Raw genomic sequence first — 19,638 nt, forward strand, 5'->3', positions numbered from 1 at the left:
ATAACACGCATTAGGTCGGCGATCTGTTTGCAGGGGAAAATTTGTTCGATGTGCTTCGGAAGAATACTAATTTGTAGGCGTATTGGAAATTAATTAATGCCACTGTGCAGCCAGGCTGCGTTTAGGCTAAGGCCAGTGGGAAGTAGGTAGGACGCAAGGGTAGCAATTTATGTACTCGATGTGACAATCATTCACCGTTTTATTTGTTTTAACAATTTCATATTTCTTCGTTCCACTGATCGAAAATATGAGATATGCCCTAACAAGGCGCGCTGAAGGTAAAATTCGGCACCGGTATACCACCCACCACAGCAAAAGCCTAGCCTTCACCGTTGCTATCGAAGCATCTCAATCAGTAACCCTTCCGTGTGTGTGTGTGCTTTTTTGGGGCGGGAGAATCGCCCAATAGTAGTCGAAACACGCACGGATCGTTTGCTCGGCGCGTGTAGGTAGCAAGGGTGAACAGAAGGGTAGATGAACCGTGGCTGATAGTGTCCAACGTCTTCAACCCGTTCAACTACACACACACACACACACACACACACACACACACACACACACACACACACACCAGTACGCACTCGTCATTCGCAAGAAGACCACCCCACTGTCGGGCGATCACTTATGCTACCAACACCCGAACCCCCCCTTCAATTTAATGCTCATTGGTGATGATCGTGTGTGCTTCTCGATTTCCGCCATCCGTTGGACTTCAAACGGACCCCCAGGGGCGAGCACGACGCTCCCTTTCACCGTGCTGCAGCACGGGTTGCTGCAAAAAGATTCAATCTTCTCGCAAAACATGCCCGCCGGGCGGTGGGAGAACTGGCTCATATTTCACTGCCACTGCCTCAGCCATGCCGAATGATAATTTAAATTAATAAGCAAATCTTCTTCACTTCACTTCGCACGGGAGTCCCGATCCAGCAGGAGCGCGACACATTTTTGCTTACGTTTACGAGTGACGTTAAGACGGTACAAACATGTTCCTTTCCTTTTGGCTTTATACTACCCATGCGGGCACATACGGCGAGCGCGAATCAAGCGTGCGATTAATTGAAATGACAAATAAAGCGCGATAAAGTGAAATTACATACCAGCGCATAAGCTGCAGCCATGGATGGAGGCATGGATTTCTCTGGCAAACACCGTTCCCACCGCAGCTGCAAGCAGTTGCAACAAAATGCTGGCTGTAATGAGACGGCTGTACGGCGGAATACGAACCTTTAATCTTTTTTTTTTTGCCGGACGGTGGCACCGCACGCATGCCGCAAGTGAGCATTGGCCCGGGGCAGTGATGATGACAGTGTAGTTTGACAGGTTTGGAGTTTAATCAGGAGCAAACCTGTCAAATGATCATATTACAGGCCTCGCCCGCCAGCATCGCCCAAGCCGGCAAACGGTGCATCGATTACGATTTACATTGATACGATATCACCTTCCTGGCTTAAGTGATGGAGCTTATTAAACGGACAGGTAGGCAGTAGGAATGCAGTAGTGCAATTAACCAACCCAACGGCCAAAACAAAACCAAACAAAAAAAATGGTACAACAAGAACGATCGTTTCTCATTTAACCTGTGTCGCTGGTTGATTATGCGAAATACCAGCAAGAGAAAGTGTGAACGCCGATGGCTGCCTGCCAAGGTAAGGTGCCAAATATTGTTTTCACATTCACCAGCCTGCTGAAGAGCGTCAAATGATGTCATAAAGAGTTTTGTGGAGGAAAAGTGTTAGGTGGAACGGTTTTTACGATCTTGTTTATGTCACCAAATCGTGTCTGGTGATTGATCAATCGCTATGCATAGTTTTTGTACTAATCAAAGCAAAATGACACCGTCGGTATGTGTTTATAGCACGTCATGATCATGGCAGTGCCTAATTGTCAGCATCGCACGCATTACTTCAAAGCCACACTAACCGCACGCGCATAAGTAAAGCAATGTGTTCGCTGCAAATATGTTGCCTTGGCTCGATATTCTCGGCCCTTCCTGCAGAAACACACACCAAACAGGACACAAAGAAACGTCAGCGGACATTCCGAAAGCAATCAATTTTCCTCGCCGAACTTCTGATTGGAATTCTTTTCCGTGCACGACGACGTTACACCATCCGCAGGGCGCGCTCAGTTCCCGCACCTTCCCTGTCGCTGTTTCCGTCCCCACCGTGATCGATAATATTAATAATTCATATAATTACGCCAAAGAAACGCTAATGACGCAACGACGCAACGACATAAAGGCGATCGCAAGATGAAGAGTAAAAAAACACTGCCATGCGGCGCAATACTGTCATCGCATACGGTCCATGCTGCGCAAAGGAAGGACAAGCGGTCGGTTCAACCTCTTGCGGCAAAACTGGAGAGGAATGAGGTTGTATAGAACGCAAAAGTAAAACCACACACACACTCCGCCTTGGAATTTGATCTTTATAAAATGTACTGATCCCTGCAAGCAAGATACTCCCTTCCCGCTGGTATTACTTATCGGCTCTTGTGACGACGACGACGACGCAAGCGTGGAGTTCGTTTCTGCACAAGCCGGGCTAAAATCAATTATGTGTTCCATTTTTGGTAGGTACCAATTGGCCTTTTTTGCAACGACATAGCGCCAACAAACGCAGGTCGGTTCCACTCCCTAAGGCGCGTGCCGGGCAGGATTAGTGACCCTCGGACGGGTGCTGGTAAGTGATTTCTCGATACGGGGGCTTCGGGGCCAAAAACTATAAAAGATCCCGTTCACGCGGGGGGGCCATTAAATCATTAGAGCGATTAATTTACTGCCCTCGATCTCCGATCTCGACCCAGCAATCGAGGGCTTTTTTCAATCTACTTTTTTTTTGCTTTTCAAACTTATGATCCTATCGATTGTGCCCGAGAGAGCTAATCGGTCTAGGCTTGGCAGAAAGCTGGAATGAGCTGGAATGTGCATTAGCTCGCCTATCGCCTTCCCATCCATCGATGTAAATGTGCATCGGCTGCAATCGATAAGTGATTCTGTTTTATATCACTGCCCCACCCGATAGCGGACGCGGGGAGACACCGCCGATAGACAATGTATGTGTGTCGGTCCCGATCACGATCACAACGTTGATCGACGTTTCGACGATCGAATGTGTCGGTGCACGTGGCCTTAGGGATGCATTTCTTGCCGCAAACCGGAAGGCAAAATCAATAAATCTTCCCGCCTCGAAGCCTCTGATAGACGCACCCCGCCAGACGTGGCATAGGCGTGTGCATGCCTTGCTCTGCCCCTTTACTAACCTGCCTTTCAGTTTCAATTTATTGATTTATTTGCTCGCAAAGGCTGAAACTTGCCGTGGCCAGGGCAGTTGCTCAAAGTGCACGACACGAACGGGGTTGCGCTTTTACGTCATAAATTATTGCTCGTTTTCGATTTCGGTCAGGTAAGCGATGGAATTTCTGATAACTGATCTAAGAAATCTATCATCGCATCGATCAGTTTGCGGTTAAGTTTCTAATTAATTTTCCAATCACCTCTTCGGCTAGCGTGTTATCTGATTCCAATAAAAGTCCCAACACGAGATAGGAGTCTCTGAACTGTAAAGGATTTACGGAACATCTTGCACTGTGCGCACTTCCGTAGGTTTCCTTCTACTGCTGCCCAGCCTTGTAGCTGGATGCCAGCACGAGCTGGCTCCGGTCGAAAAAAGCGTGAGAAAAACACGCTGTTAAACGAACTACCTCGCCTTCTACGACGGACAACATACCAAATGTGACAAGCGTGCGATTGATTTTCAATTTGTTCATGAACGAATTGCCTTTCTTGTGTTGTTACTGCTTCTGCTGCTGCTGTAGCGGCACCCCATGAAGGATGGAATAAATCATCACCCCATGAGCGGTGTTTGAATGATTCATGTCAAAACAGAGTCCGTCTGAAACGGTTTCGAGACAGTGGGCACACTCCAAAAAAACAAACCTTTTTAAAGCTACTAACAACGTTCTGCAAAACCTTATCACCAATGTCATGATCTCAAAACGCAAAATCAATTCACTCGCTTGTTATCAAAATTACTCACGGTACGCTTTAGGCGCCAACATTTGACTTGCTGAACATAGCATCCCAATGATTTACATTGTACTAAGACTATAAAGGGACATTCATACTGAATCATGTTTCCATTCTATAAACACACAAATGCTTCAACGTTGGTATTGTTTTCCTGTAATGCATGTCAAGATCAACGAGTGTAACGATCGTGTTTGTAACAACCACAACTGTAGTTGCAGCAAACTGCACAAATATTTGAGTTTAATTATCATCGTTCCAATGCAAAAACAGACCGTCCTCATCTCAACTAAAAGCCAAGGGTTATCACCGACGACTGCGGTCACTTTTTGTTCGCTCTTGAACTAGCTGTCCAAGATGTTCTAGTATTTTTAGAACTAACGCAACCCATGGGCCGGCCCAGCAGTGGGTCATTTGCGTCGTAATTAAGTTGATTTTAATTCGCACACAGCCGCCCGGTGTTGTCCGGAGTTGCATTGCAAACCCCCTCCATTATGCAACTGCGTGTGATGAAATCTATCCAACAGTGCAGCGCGATCCTATCTTCGTCACCATCCGTGTTTGGGGGATTAGGATATTTGTTTCTCCCAGGTCTGCCAGTCGAATGCCATTAATTTGTGCGCAACAACAACGGCAACAAACGTGTCGGGCACAGCAAACGCGCACAGTCCATACTGCGACGCTACGCCGCGGCTAATTTATGCAATTGTGCACCGTTTTGCACGACCTGTCAAACGGGCCCCCGTCAAACAAGTGATCTGTCAAAGTTTAATAAGCCTACCACGAAGTCCGTTCCGCAGACTTCGACACCCACCGCGGCGTGCCAGACTCGTGTGGAACACAGCTGGTATAATTGCAATGGCAGCCTCGCAGGACCGTGGTATGGTAAGGCTAACGCGCAGGTTGCACCTTCTACCGTACCAGCAGTCGAACGATCACTTTCGTTCGGAACGCTACGACAAAGCAATTTACGATCGAAACGTCCCCAGTCGATGAAGACCACGATGTACCACGATTTTGCACGCCCCGAAACACTCGAACCACTCTGCTTCTTCACTAAAAGTACGGTACCCGTTGGGTCTTACGCTTGAGACGATGGTTCAGCACTTCCTCGGAGCGGATGTCGTCCCTTGCTTGACACAAGCGGAGTTTGGCTTATTGGAAGGTGTAGTCCACGGTTCCAGTATGGACAGGCACAACTATTGCAACATTGCATTGCGTTACAAGATGCTTCCTAATTGACTGATCAAACAGATGTAAATGGAATATGGAAACAAATTGGAAGAGATGCTTCAGTGTAGTTGCAGCGGTGCCGTTCTTAATTACTAATCCGCTTCGAGGTAGAAAGAGGTCAAGTAAAGGAAGTTGCATGCGGTGTTCTCCAATAAGCACTACCAACTTCGTGTGGTTTTGTTTGTGGATTAAATTAGGCCATCTGGTCGACATCAGCTATTGGAGGTGGAAGTTAACGATCGATCTAGGTAGTAGGCGATGCACAATAATGCCTGGACTAAGCTACTGTGCTCTAAGTCAACTTAGTTTAATGTTTGTGCACTCCATCTTTAAAATAAAACACAATGGAGAAATGGACCGATCTACGCTGTCTTCAACTACAATAACTCTTTGACAGGAAAGCATCAATGTACTACACATACAATCGATGCTCATCGTCATGTCACCGTCGTCTTCTTGTCGGCGTTGTCTGCGCATTGACCATAAAAAGCAAACGCAACCTCGTAACGCATACGAAGGTGTCACTTTTCCGGTTTTGCCACTTTTTCTCCCTCTCAGCACAGCCCTTTCTTCCCCCGAAGATCATCGGGAAACCTCAATCCAAACAAACTGGCGGAGGTTGATTCATTCATTCATCAACGATTCAGCTCCCCATTCACAGAATGCACCTAGACGTTCCTTTTTTTTGCGCTGCACATCCGTCGAGAGCTCTGGAGCAAAGTTGTTGGTCTTTCCTTTTTCGTGCCTGTGCGCATGATGTATTTCCTTCAATATTTTCCATCATCTGGCGTGTGTGTGCCTTCCCCTTGATTGGTATTTTCGTTAAACGTGTCGTTCTCCCTTTGCTGGACCGATTCCCGCTTCCCGCTCGGGGACTTATCGCATCCCAAGCAACAACTTGTTTACCCGTCCGATCAGGGAAGACCCATTCGGCAAACGGGCAGTCGATGCACTTTAAGCATTGCTTTACCTTTCAGGAAGAACCCTTGCCGGTGCCGGTCGATTATCGGCCGCACGGGAACGGTTGTGCTAAGATGGATTTACACCCGACGTACCATCATCATGCTCGTTTGTGTCCGTTAAGAGGCTGAGCAATCGAAAACCGAAGCCCTCTAGAGTGGAGCTGAGCGATGGTTAAAAGGTTTTACGTGCACTTTCCAATGCATTTCCCCCCTTGTTTTTGTTGTTTGGTGCTACGTGGATGAGAGCGGGCACGATCGAGCAATGCAAGCAAATGTTGTATATAGTGGCTGACTGCACAGTTTCACTGGAGGACACTGTTTGTATTGATATATATATATATATATTCACAACAACATTTCGTTTCAAGATGATAGGGAAATCCCTGCGCAAACACACTTTAAGAAGCCTCAAGTAGATTGTGATCGGATCGGTTTGGCGTCCGCGGCTATCAAAAATGGTTCTACTTGTGCGTTAGGCAACGAACCTTCACTGTTCGACGTAACAGTTCATTCTTTTATTCCTCTGTGTCTGTGTATCGCGGTTAGTTTGTTTGAAACTTTAGACATTGACCTCCATAGCTGCTCGGCATGTCATACGCGACTTGCGCCTCCGACGCTCCCGGGTCCGCACCTAACAACATAATTTACTGCACGAAAACCCCGGAATGGCAATCTTTATGGCTCGCATCCGATGACAGCAACAAATGCTTCGGGGTCCTACGGGGCCTTAGGCGGGGTACATGCAACAGCGAGCGAAACGGGCCGAAAATATTTATCGTCTAGCCGTCAGGGTCTAATTCTGATTGCGCTCCACAATGGCTGAGCTGAACCAACAACAACTACAACACATGCACAAACGCCCAATGATACACACCGCTAGACGAGCGCTGACGGTTCCATAGAATTTGATCGCGGTTCAATGATCGTACGCGGTTTTGCTCGCGGTAAAGTTGCTTTTTTCCCCCCTTCCCAGGGTGGATGAGTTTGTTACGCTGTCCAAAATGAAGATGAGGGACCTTCTTTTTTTAAACACATCATCACATGCCAGACACATGCCACGGTGCGACGATGCGATTTTCTTTTTAAATCTTTCCCCACCGTTGGACTGTGTCACACAAGACAAATTTGTTAAACAGATTCACTCTTTTTTCTCTCTCTCTCTGTTGTGATTCCTTGTTTGTTGTGCTATTTTGCGAATGCCGGCCTATCGAATCAACGTTTAGCATACTGGTTAGCATGTGCTTGATTTGTTTGCCCAATAAATAGGCTACGCAGGGCGCGCTCCGGCACACACACACGCCACTCGCGGTCGCGATTCCCCGGGGCGTGTGGAGAACCGCCGATCACATGGTAGTAGCGCGCGCATCAAGTGGAAAACCATCGAAAAGCACTCCAAGAAGATCTTCTTCCTTCCGTGCTTCCTCCCGACAGGGCCATAGAATATATGTGTACATGTGTTTCCAATATGTTGGCCGGTTTCTGGGCGCGAATGCTCCGAGAATAAATAGCTCTGGCACGCTTCAATGAATGCCACCGGAATGCCATTCGGTTGCATAAACCGGTGCGATACGGGGAATCGATGGGCGGATCCACGGCCCCCGGGTTGGTGCGCATCTTCTGCGTAACAGTCGCGAAATCACATCCCTCCCCATTCAAGTGTGTGCGCAGTTTCACCAATAAAATGTTGTTAATGGAGGGTTCTTTTTTATGGCAAAGGCAAAACTCTCAATTAGTACTCGGAAAATTAGCAATAGACTGGTGAATATGTTTCTTTTACTACAAGTACCAGTGTTCACAAGTGTAGCCTAATAAGTGCGCATAAAGAAAAATGTAAAACAGTGTACTACATCTTCACTCCAAAAGATTGCTGGAAGCTGCTAACATGATTCACAAAACACGATCTTCTCCAGCAAAATCCCAGAAGACGCTTCCACAGACCAGCACCGAACCACTCGCTACACAGCTCTAATTATTGCTGCCACTCTACAGCTACCAGCCTCCTCTGTCGCAAAACTGCGCAGGAATCAGGAAGCAAAAGCAACAACATAAATCGACTGAAACGGTGAAACACTGTGCAATCTGCTAAACTCCCGGTTTACACACCCCTATGCACCGTCGGGTACGAGCAGCCATAAAACCGGCTACGTTTTTCTCCCGCACCGACCGACAGACCAGACATGACGGACGCACTACGACACGCTGTACGACAGTTGACCGAAATTAATTTGGCCATCTAATTGGCGGTGCCAATTTTCGCTGTCAGCAGTGCAGTGCATCTCCTCCTGCCCGCCGGTAACCAGGGATACACCGTCATCTTTTCCCGAAGGGGACCGAACTAGCCCGAGGGCTGGTTGTTCATTACTGGGCTTGAGAAATTGCTGTCACAGGCCCGAGGAGCACACGCGGGAGTTCATCATGCGGACAATTTGTCACACACGGCCGTAGTTCTCCCCTACTCAGTATGCAGTGGGCGAGGAATTTTACACTTTGTACAACTCACGAGACGAGCACTGCCCACTTAGCTAAATCAATAGTATGTCTGCGTGTATGTTCAGTTTCCCGGCCAAGTTCTTGCCAATACTTACAATCGAATGGTGTTGCTTTCCTGGGAGAATGCTGCTATAAGGCCACGATGACCCAGAAGATGTGTGGTGATAGGCGCTACACTACTGTTTGCACACCTTGGCCACCTTCGGTACTGAGATTATCCAACCGCGTGCAGGTACACACTTATCGGGAGATAGAGCCTCACGTCTGCGCTCTATCAGTGAGCCACCGGCACACCGCCGGTATGCAATAAAACACAATTCTACAAAATTGTCACACTCGTGACGCTGCACCCCAATTTCTTTCCCAATTGCAAGCGCGACTACAAATTAGTTACCCGTGGACATTACCTAATGCACAAGTAAATTCCCCGAAACTTACACATTCACTCATATACACACAAAAACACACACACAAGCACGCCTTTTTCGTCAATTCGTTATCAAATCTACTGCCAATCTCGTTGGCCAGGTAATACTGGAGCACTTTTCACTGGAACCGTTTTCCTTCTGACGGAATATGAGGTTCGCTAGGACGTGTTTCGCAACACGGACCGATGCCCGAAACTGCACCCCAACTCACTGTGTACTACGATGAAAAGGGCACTATTACAGATGAGCTGTTCTTTTTTCGCGCGAATCGTTCACGTACGTCCGTCGCTACCGGGAACCAGAGCGCTTGTAACACAGGCACAGACTACGCACCTCAGCGTGAACGCGAACGAACGGCGGCCCTCGTGCTGCTCGTGCTGTTGATAGCGGCGGAATGAGATGAGCTCGAAAAACAAACTCGGGGGTGAGATACGCGTTCCCTCGCGCAAGCACCGAGCGAGCATAAATTGGGGAAGGGATGATGTTAGGTGAGCACCGAGATCGTGAGCACGATCTCTGTTTACAACCCTTGTGTGAGGAGGAGAGATCGGCGTTGGTAGTCGTTTTTTAATTGGAAATTTTGTTTCGCCTTGGACACTGTTGTTAACTATTTGCAGATGACTTTGAAGAACAATTTGCCCAAAGAAAAAGCTCAGGATCATTTTATTAGTTTTATTTTATATTTAAACATACTATTTTGTAAACACTGTGTTAAGCTACACCACGTGATACCGAGACACAAGGGTTAACTCGTGGAGTTTTTTACTCTCCTAGCTACTAAACCGGTAACACAGGAAAGAGGCGCACGAGAGAGAAAATTGAGAGTTTTTGTAAAGTGAGAATGCGGTGCCGATCCCATCTGATTCGATCTGCAGAGATTGCTACCCAAACATTACGCTTTAAGGGTTAAATGTATCTTTTATTTTACTTTAATTTGATTACATTATCAAATTATTATTTTTATTTTATTTCATTTTTATTTAACCCAAATTTTGGAAAATGAATCAAAGCTGAGAAGGCCCAAAATGTTCTCTTCTAAAAGACACGCAATAAATATTTATTCCAAATTCATAAGTCGTACACATAAAAGTATCATCATTCCGTGCAGTATATTTACAAACATATGGCCGCAAATCCCATTTCACCCCCCCACATTCCCCCGTTCAACCGTCCTACTCGAAGCTGTGCCAAACCGATATCGGCGATCCCTTGTACATGATCATCTTGCGCCACTGGTCCTCCATGGCCGGGTTGGATTGGCGCGCCTTCGGGCCCAAAAACACCGTCCCCAGGCGCGTCTTTTTGCCCACCTTGCTTTTCGCCGCCAGCGCAACTTTAATCGAAAGATTGTCCAGCCCCGCCTCGCCGCAGAGCGGCACCACCACCGTACAGTCGTCCACGTTCCAGCGGCTCGACAGGGCCGGCCGGAACGGGTCCGACTTCCAGCTCGCCGCCAGTATCTGATGCTCCAGCACGGTCGTCTTCAGGTAGACCTTTTCCGCGACCGACTCAAACTCCTCCTTCACCTTGATGCCGCAGCGCATCTTCGCGACCGAGATCTTCAGGCACAGCCCCTTATGGTTTTTGTCCTTGTTCTTGACGCTCCGCACGATCTTGCGCACGTCAAAGCTGAAGCGATTCTTGTGCGCGTTCGAGACGGGCACGGGCGACCCGTTCGAGTAGCCGCGCCGCATCTCGAACGGTGCCGCCGGGCTGCCGGACGAGCAGGACAGCGGCGAGGTCGGCGGGGACGAGTACGGTCCGTCGATGTTGAAGCTGCAATCCTCCCGGGACGAACTCTTCGCGTCGATGTGCACCTCAGTGTAATCGCACAGCTGCAGCGTCACCTCCACCTGGCCCCGGGGACTGCTTTGAACCTGCAGGAGTGTGGAAGGTAGAGAAAGAGGGTAGACAAAAACGAGAGGGCTTTAATGTGTACCGCTGATACGCTGGCTCCGAGCGCCGTGGTTTCGTTCGTTAAATAGGGCATGATTTTGCATTGTTTTTAAATATATTTAAATAGTTTTCGCCTTTGCCGGTGTGTACCGGCAGGGCATTAAGGTTAAGTCGCCGTGCACGGTTTAATTATCGGCTGAATGGGGCTTTCGGTTTTTGCTTATCATTAACTCTCCACACGGTTTGAAAACGTTACAGGTTGGGGGATTCATTATATTTTACACTTTTTTGTTTTTAATTTAATTAATCAGCTCCGGCAATCTGCACCCATGTGAGTCAGTGCTTGCCACCGACCGATTTGAAAGTGCGCCATTTTAAGATTTAATTACGATCAGTTTCGACCGGCGCTTCGTGGCTAACCTTTTTTTAAGTTTTTGAATAAAAACTCTCCTCGGCGGAGTCGGACTATTCAGCCTGCTTGTACTTTCTATTGGGTTGTTTCCCCCCTTTTTGGCTACCAAGCGCTACCGCGTCCAAAGTCGTTTGCGGAAGCACTTGCATATTGAGCAAACGAGGCACGTTTTTCTTCACGTTTAATCGGATTCGAACAATACACAATGAGTGAAGATGGAAGAAATTAACTCAAAGATTGAACCTAGTGGTTGGAGCGGGTGTGTAACTTAATTTAAAATTTGCTGTACAGTTGTGCTTAGAAATGCGCTTTTCGAAAAGACGCCAGTGTCTTCAACAGGTTTGTTGTTTGAGTGCAAATTACATGGAGCGTGACTGCTTCAATTAAATTAATCCTTTTAAAGAATCGAAACTAATTTGCATCGCCGAAAGCTTGTTTACGACACATTTAAGCTGTTAAATCACAACTTTCCCACATACGCTCTAAAAACACTAGAAAAAAAATCGTTACCCCACCGTAAGCGACAGATCAATTTCAGCTGTCGATCGCGCCTGCTCATTATCGTACTTCAAACCGCGTTGGCACCATTTGGGGCCATTTTCCCAGGTTTCAATTTTACCCGCCAAAACGGGAAATACTCTCACACACCCCAATTGTGCACGGAACTCACGCGGTAATTGTGATCCTTGCTTATGCAACTTTCTTTACACCTAATTATGGCGCGCGCGTACCATCAAATTAGACTGTTCCGTTTGCTAGATATCCATTTTTTGTACGCCTGCAGTAGCTTTGGAACGAGCCTGTTTGAATTCACACTTTAAATGTCAAAAAAATAACATGTGTTAAGGTGTGTACTTCGCTCAAACGCCACCACAAGAAACAGCTGTGTGAAGTAATCGTTTCTCTTCCTTCCAGGCTGCAAAAAAAACGGTACCGATTATGTTATCGATCCCGAGGCCCGCCCTCCTGCCGATCGTTTGCCAATCGAATCGAATTAACCAGATGAAGCTCGCGGGCGTTTGAGCACCTGGCGATCATGATTTGATCGTGATTTGCACTGCTCAAGCTCAACGACTTCGTGCAGAACCATCGCTTTGGACACACTTTCCATTTTCCGCTCGGGGCGAAATAGTGAAGGAGCACCGATCGCCGCCCGGCCATAAATGCATGCCTAACGCATGCATTGTACTGTTTCCGCGCAAAGAGAGCGAGAGTTGTTGCTCGGGCTTGCAGCCAAATCGTGCAATCGAGCACTACGCTGTAACACAACAGAAAAGTATTCCACGCTTACTTACGGTGATACGCGATTCTGCCGACGGTGTGACGGTGATGTCTTTGATCGGCAGCCACAGCTCCTCGGTGGCAAAGTCGAGCGGATGCTTCCGGCTGCCCGTCTTTTCACCGCCGACGAAGCACTTCGGATCGAGAAAGTACGTTACCGAGCCGATGTTGCGCTGGCTTTCGCTCGTGGTAAGCCGCTTCAGGTTTTGCTTCTGGTCAAAGTTAGCGTTCCGCTCCGTGGCCGGCTCGATATCCTTGACCAGCTTCCCGATCACCGGCTTATCCTTCAACCGCTGGCTGCCCTGCCGGATGAAGGTCATCGTTTTGCTTTTGAGCGACGACGTGTACTGTAGCGGAGGGTAGGAGAAAGGTGTATTATTAGCCAATTAGTAAATTATTACATGCTGCCGGCAGACGCGTTACCCCCGGTGGAAGCTCCAGCAGGGCGAACACGGTAAAGACGACAAAGTTCCCGTTGAAAATCTTCTCCGGAAGCGATAGCGTTGCGTTGTTGTCCTTCTGTTTATCGTTCTTTTTCACGCGAAACGAAGACCTGCCGGGTTTGGGTGACAAAAAGAGAAGGAGTTAATGGGTGAATTGTGTTGTTTCACATTTTAATAATAGCATATTAAGTGCCGCTTTTAAGAGGCAATGTAAGAGGCATGCTGATACTACCTTGAATCGTATAAAAAAACTTAAACTAATAACCTTTTCTTACGTACATTGCGCAAAACTTTCCTTTTAAATATTGATCTTTAAACTCATTTTAAGATCTATTACGTTACTGTTAAATCGAACGTTTCTTGCCATCAAAACCTTCTGATTGAATGATCAAATAATTAAAATTGCATTTGTTCACCCCTGAAAAGCTCCTGCGCGAAGCTTTCGTAAGTTTCTTTTCAACGGCAGCTTCCATCGATTGCTCACCCCTGGCACAAGACAGTGTTCGTACCGCTGTACAAACAAAACCGCTGTAAGAGCAAAATTTGTTACATAGCAAATCTACGCACTCTGAGGAGATATTCTAGGCGTTTACCATTATTTTTGTAATTATTTTCCTTTTTGTAAGCGAATTATCATTATTTTTGAATGTCTTAAATCCTATCTATTGAGCTTTGTAGGTAAAAGAAACAATACAGATACTTCTTCAAACACAATTCCACTTACTTGTGCGTGGTGACCAGCGGAAATCGAAACGTTTCATTGAACTCGGGCCACGAATTGCTCTGGATGGTGGAGTCGAACTTGATCGCGCCCGGGAACAGCTTCACCTTCACCATGAAACCTTCCACACTTTTCAGCCCGAAACTGGTCGGCAAGTGGCGGGCGCCGATCAGATGCACATGTAGCTCGGGCGCGGACGAGCCGGTCTCGTTCGTGTCGTTACCGTTTGAACAGTTTGGATGGAGCGCAAGCCTAAATCCCACCACCGGCTCCACCGGCCCATTATTGTTTAGCCGGCTCATTTTTTACCACTCATTTACATACGATGCGCGGTGTATGTGCTCTGGAAAGATACAGAACATTTTTGTTTTAAAAAGTTGTACCGAGCTCGATCGTACAAGGGGATTAACTTTAACGTGCACGTGCGAATGTCATTTACAAGCTGCCGAGAGGTTAACTGAGGCCTTATGAGCTCATATGCCCCGTCTCCTCGATCAACCATGCCCAGCACGGGGACAACAAACGCCACTGTTACGACGGGGAATGTACGTTAACGATGAGTCATATTAATGGAGATTGATTTAACACCTTGAACCCAAACAGGTAGTCGGGCGGAGGTTCGAACAATGATTATAAATTCAAATAATGATCCTCGGAGATGTGTCACTGGACGAGTGAGATCATTGCAGTGCATACTGGCTAAACCCATTAGCTAAACACTTTCGTCCAAACAAAGCATTTCGCAAATCGTTCGTGTCACATTTGGCGCGAATGCCAAAATTACTTTTTAGCATGCTGTCCTTTTACTTTCACCAGCCCACCCGGCAGCAACGTACGACGACACCATCGATCAGCAGCACCACTATCAGCACTATCAAATCTTGACCGAACAAAGTTTCTTGAACCTTCCTCGCACCCTGCGCTGTTCCAGCAGTACCACCAAAACCAAGCCACCGGCACAGGTAAAAAAAACAACGCGCTAATAAACGTCGACAAGCTGTGGCTCCATCGTCGGCCGTACGTCACGGTTTAGTTTCTAATTCGCACCGAGACACACTACACGATCACCAACCGGGGGGTATCACCTGAAGGCACGTTTCTCCGCAAGGTTACACAATTGCACGGCGTACGAATGCCGCTCTTGTTTAGCTCGTAGTTTTCGCTCTTGTTTACCTCGTATCTGGTGGGGTAACACGGCATTGCAAATCTCTCACCCTGGCTGATCGGTCTGGATATATTTGCTCTTGGTGCGATCTGAAGCACGCGCGCGCGCAACGATCAAAGAATGGAAAATAGTCGCACGGTGCTAATTTTTGCAACTGTCAAAGCTACTAATCACTACGCTACGTACGTCTTTTGGACACTCGGTGCTACGACGATCAGCTTCTCTAAATGTACTTGAGCTAAATTGGATCAAATTTCGCAAAGAGTGTTTTTGCGAGTTGCTGGGTCAATGTGGCTTCCCAGCCAGGGCTGTCCAAATGATCGTGTCGTTCAACAAAATGATTTTTTCACAAAAATAAGAGCTTGGACTATAGAAATCGTTAGTGTGTTTGATTATCAGATAGAGATACAACTAAACAAATAAACGTTTTTCTTAAACACTCCTCTCTGAACTCACTCTGACAACCCTGCGCATCAAAGCTCTGGCAAGATTCGAACCCAGAGATAAAGAGCATCGAGAACTCGAGCGGGTAAAGCAGAGCGTCAAGATGCGGTTCAATTGAGCCGAGTGCACTCAGCGAACACACAAAACAATTGAACATCACGGCACGGAAGTCGTGTGGATGCGTTTTTTTTTGCCAGTACGTGTCTCTCTCTCTCTCTCTCTCTCTCTCTCTCTCTCTGTTTCTCGCCTCATTTGTGTGTTTGCAATGGAGCGCAGCTTCTTGTTTTTTGTTTGTTTGCCGATCCTCGTGTATCGTGTGAGAACGATCGTACGATTTGTCAGCCAGCCGGAGAGCCTTGCCGAGCGTTAGATGCTTGGATGTATCTACACATTGTCTAGCACTAAGCTGGTCGATATCTTGAAATGCATCTAGCCACTAGTCACGATGCAAAGTGATCACGTTTCACCTGAACCGATCGTCAGGGCATTAGAATGGTTGTCATACCGTCTCTACCTTGCGGAAGCTACAGTGAAGGCTTTCCCATTGAAGGCATACCCATTCTTCTAACGCTTAGATGACGCAGTCTTACAGCGCTTCAACAGCACAAACACGTTTGGCGCTTCCCCGTTCGACTCAGTTGTCCAGTCCAGTCAGTCACCGTCCCAAGATGAGTTCATCCATTTTTCGAACCTCCACCCCGTGCCTGTATATGAATAATTAATTGACTCCATTTAAGAACGCAAAACAACCTTCCTCCAGCAATCGGCACACCAATGAGTCGGAACATACACCCATACACACAGACACAAACACACACTCGATGTAGATATATATTGTTCCCGTGTTTCTTGGCTGGCTCGAGACGCAAATGCATCAGACACCGACCGAATGGGTTGGGTGCCTCTCTGTGCCTTTTTTGCATGCGACTAAAGAGGTCAGCGCCGATTTTGACACTCCACACTTCTTGGCCACTTCAATTGCCGTTTATTGGTGTTTAGTACACTTTTCTATTATATCACGGTGCTACAGTGACTGTCGTCCTTGGCCATTCGTTTGCTTGCAGTACGCTCGACGCGACGAGCGTGTGGTTTTTCTTGCTCTTATCACTGCACAGTACAGTAAGTGCTCATTCACGTCATCTACACCTTGCATATGACACACACACGCCCAGGGCCGAGGTGCGATGAATTTAATATTGAAATTTGCATTCCATTTGCAGCAACGTCGACAGCTGATTTTCGCACACACAGACACAGACACACATCAAAGCCTGAGCTTCCAATTGGCGCTTATCTTTGTTCACTGCTTGCACGTTACAGTAGGAAATACCAACCAAGAAAGCAACGTACTAAGCGTATCACTGCGTATCGCATAAAGATGGCATCCAGCCGGCGGGCAAGGAATTGAAACGATTATCCAATTGAAGCACGGTGGCAGACGCAGGATTATAACAACAATTCGCTCATCCAAAGCCACTGCTCCGTGCAAGGGCAAAACACTCGCTCACACACACACAACGTGCGTGCGTTTGTTCGTTCGCGCAAAGGTGATACCGGAGTTGCGTGAACCGTGACGGTGCGCCGTCAGTGTTTACGTGCGTACTAAACGACCGACTGACACTGAGAGGCGTTTACACGGCCGTCACGTTTGCCGCGGAAATGTTTGCACTGTGTGTGTGTGAGAGAGAGAGGCAGATCCACGAGAGAAGCAATCAACCGCCGGTCTAGAGAGATTGTTGCGAGAGAGAGCATTGATTCTGTGTAAGGGATGCCTTACGAACTGTTGGAAGATTTGAAGAAGCATAGTGGATTATCGTTGTAATATTGTGCTAATTTTTTATGTTTTCAAAATGAAGAGCTTTTGCAATAGCTTTTAGGTTCAATTATCTCCAACTTTGATTCCAACGATCAAGCATTAGAAACATCACACCTACTCCAAAGCTTTACCGTTTCTGTGAACGATGATGTCATGAGGTGCAATCGTTTATTTCGCTCTCTTCACACTTATCGTCAATCTTGTTCCGTTCCGATATCGATGGGCGTTGCTAATACATCCCAAGAAACGCTCGTTATCGTTTCTTATCATCTGCTGCCCAGCGATTGCCCACAGTGATTGTCTAATGTGTTTGCTTTGTGGGAGCAGGGAGAAGAAGTCTGGAGGGGAAAAAAGTCCCACCAATCCCCACTTCGCAAAAGCACCATCATCACAGAGCATGGAGGCGAAAGACGGTTTGTATTTATAGCCGAGTAATCGAAAGGAATCGGCCGTAAAACATCCGCAAATACGCTCTTCCGTTTCTCCCCTTTTTTTCGTTATCCTGTCCATCCTGTCCATCCTGCACGGGAGAGAAAGAAGATAGCAAATGGGGATGCTAAAAATAAACCCATCACCGTCCAAAGGCAGTAGATGCAGGCTCGATGCGACCGTTATGACGTACAGTGTGGCTTGCTGACCACTTTCCTGTGACTGTGAGGGTTTGGGTTGACGGGCTTTGTTTCCATGATTAAATCCTAACCGATCCTGAAAGCCGACCCCCCTTTTAGCCGACCGGTTAAGGTCATCATAGGCGAAAGACTCTTCTCCTTCTACTGCTAATGCACAACAAAGCCAAACCACAATGACGCACTGGTGTCGAGTTCATGCTTTCGACATGACAGACTGGCTTGGTTCGCTCTTCAAAAGGCCTTCCCCTATTGAGTCACACTACTCTTAAGTACCTGGTTGGTTCCTTATCATTATGCAAACGTCACCTGGAGCCACAGTAAACACTCAGTACTGAAATTCTAATCTGTCACACTCGTCTGACGCACAAACAAACTGTAACGATGTACAGTTTCTGCCGTCACTTTCAAATTCTACCTTTGGCCCAACAGTAGTAACAGCCTCTAAAATACTTCTCCCCTCAAACGCATGCAGCATGCTGGCGTCGCCGCCGGTTGTTGATGAAATATAAATGCTCTCCATATGCGCCTTCATTTCAGTTCTCACGCCATTTTCGATGCTAGTTCCGCGTGTGTGTGGAGGAGAATTGGTGGGGAGTTTCGTGTGTTTACAGAGCACACGACAAGCCACATGATGTTCGGTCGACGTCAGCCGTGGATCCGACCCCACTGGAGCCAACGGACTGGCTATTTTTAAAACCACAACCATTCGCAGGAGCCACACCGAGCGGTGCGCTGTTGCTGATGATGTGTTCGTTGCACATTTTTCCCGTACATCTCGCAGGATGATGATGCACGTAACACATCCAGCCCAGGGTGGTGGGTATGTTGTTTTACCTCCCATGCTCGCCGAAGCAACCGTTGGGCTGTTGCTTTTTTATCACTGCTCAAGCAACACACCCGCAGCGCATCGGCGGTTTGTGGGTTTTGCGGCTGATAACACCCCAAAAAAACACTCCCCGATGGACCTACAGACACACACACACACACCTTTGGGGCGGTGGTCACTGAAATGAGCTGATGATGAAATGGTGCCCCGTGTGGTGGATGTTTACTCATCGGTTTATCGATCTTGCGATAACGGGGAACGGTATTGGCAAGATTTCACGATCTTTAGTGCACTTCTGCCAGCCACAAATGACACTCTTCGTTCTACACATTAACACTTTGAGTGAAACCAACCAACCAATACTTTAGAGACACTTAAACAATCTGCCGGATTTACCTTCTGCACACGATACAACAATACACTTTTCACACTTTCAAAACAAAACGGTTCCGCTCGCGTCGCTAGCCGGCACACGACAAAACGCGAAGCACTCAAACAGCCTGTAGCCGGCTTCACGATGGAAAACAGTGTGCCATGACAACGAGCTTTTGATGGTGGCAAAAAAAAGTTAAAAAATAAATAAATTTCAGAGTACAAACACTTTTACTCCATTATGCAGTGTGTTTTATGATTGTAATTTCTAAATTATTTAGAAATAATAAAATATTATTTAAAATTACTTAACAAATTTAATTCCGTGTTAATAGTACAGAATAGAAACCTTCTAAATCGTTAGTATCTCTTTTTTATTTTTTTATTGTAATTACATACAAAAACTCATATTTTCTCCCATTGTGCTCTGTTTGCTAGTGTGAACGATAATAATTATCACACACTCCACTGTACTATTTCGCTTGTATGTTTG

At 47.0% G+C, this 19,638-nt stretch overlaps 2 protein-coding genes across 6 annotated transcripts in view; both read right to left on the reverse strand.

Moving 5' to 3' along the window:
* LOC120950285 (uncharacterized) overlaps positions 1–9,549 on the reverse strand; it is a 35,986-nt gene extending 26,437 nt beyond the window's left edge. For both annotated transcript variants that reach the window (XM_049605591.1, XM_040368197.2), the window contains exon 1: positions 8,808–9,549. The gene's annotated coding sequence lies outside the window, so the exon portion shown is untranslated. The remainder of the gene's footprint in view (positions 1–8,807) is intronic.
* Positions 9,550–10,168: 619 nt separating this feature from the next.
* Positions 10,169–19,276, reverse strand: LOC120949778 (uncharacterized). 4 transcript variants are annotated; one of them, XM_040367279.2, is made up of 5 exons: positions 19,170–19,276; positions 13,897–14,236; positions 13,153–13,282; positions 12,744–13,076; positions 10,169–11,017 (listed from the first exon to the last, which is right to left on the reverse strand). In XM_040367279.2, the coding sequence occupies exons 2-5, from the start codon at positions 14,193–14,195 to the stop codon at positions 10,313–10,315; spliced, it is 1,467 nt and encodes a 488-aa protein (XP_040223213.2). In that variant the 5' UTR covers positions 14,196–14,236; positions 19,170–19,276; the 3' UTR covers positions 10,169–10,312. The 4 variants fall into 4 exon arrangements, with proteins under 4 accessions (XP_040223213.2, XP_040223216.2, XP_040223214.2 ...); XM_040367282.2 differs by lacking the exon at positions 19,170–19,276 and adding an exon at positions 18,935–19,083; XM_040367280.2 differs by lacking the exon at positions 19,170–19,276 and adding an exon at positions 16,853–17,134.
* Positions 19,277–19,638: the final 362 nt, after the last annotated feature.

The sequence above is a fragment of the Anopheles coluzzii genome, chromosome 2 (genome assembly GCF_943734685.1).
Source record: "Anopheles coluzzii chromosome 2, AcolN3, whole genome shotgun sequence".
NCBI lineage: Eukaryota > Metazoa > Arthropoda > Insecta > Diptera > Culicidae > Anopheles > Anopheles coluzzii.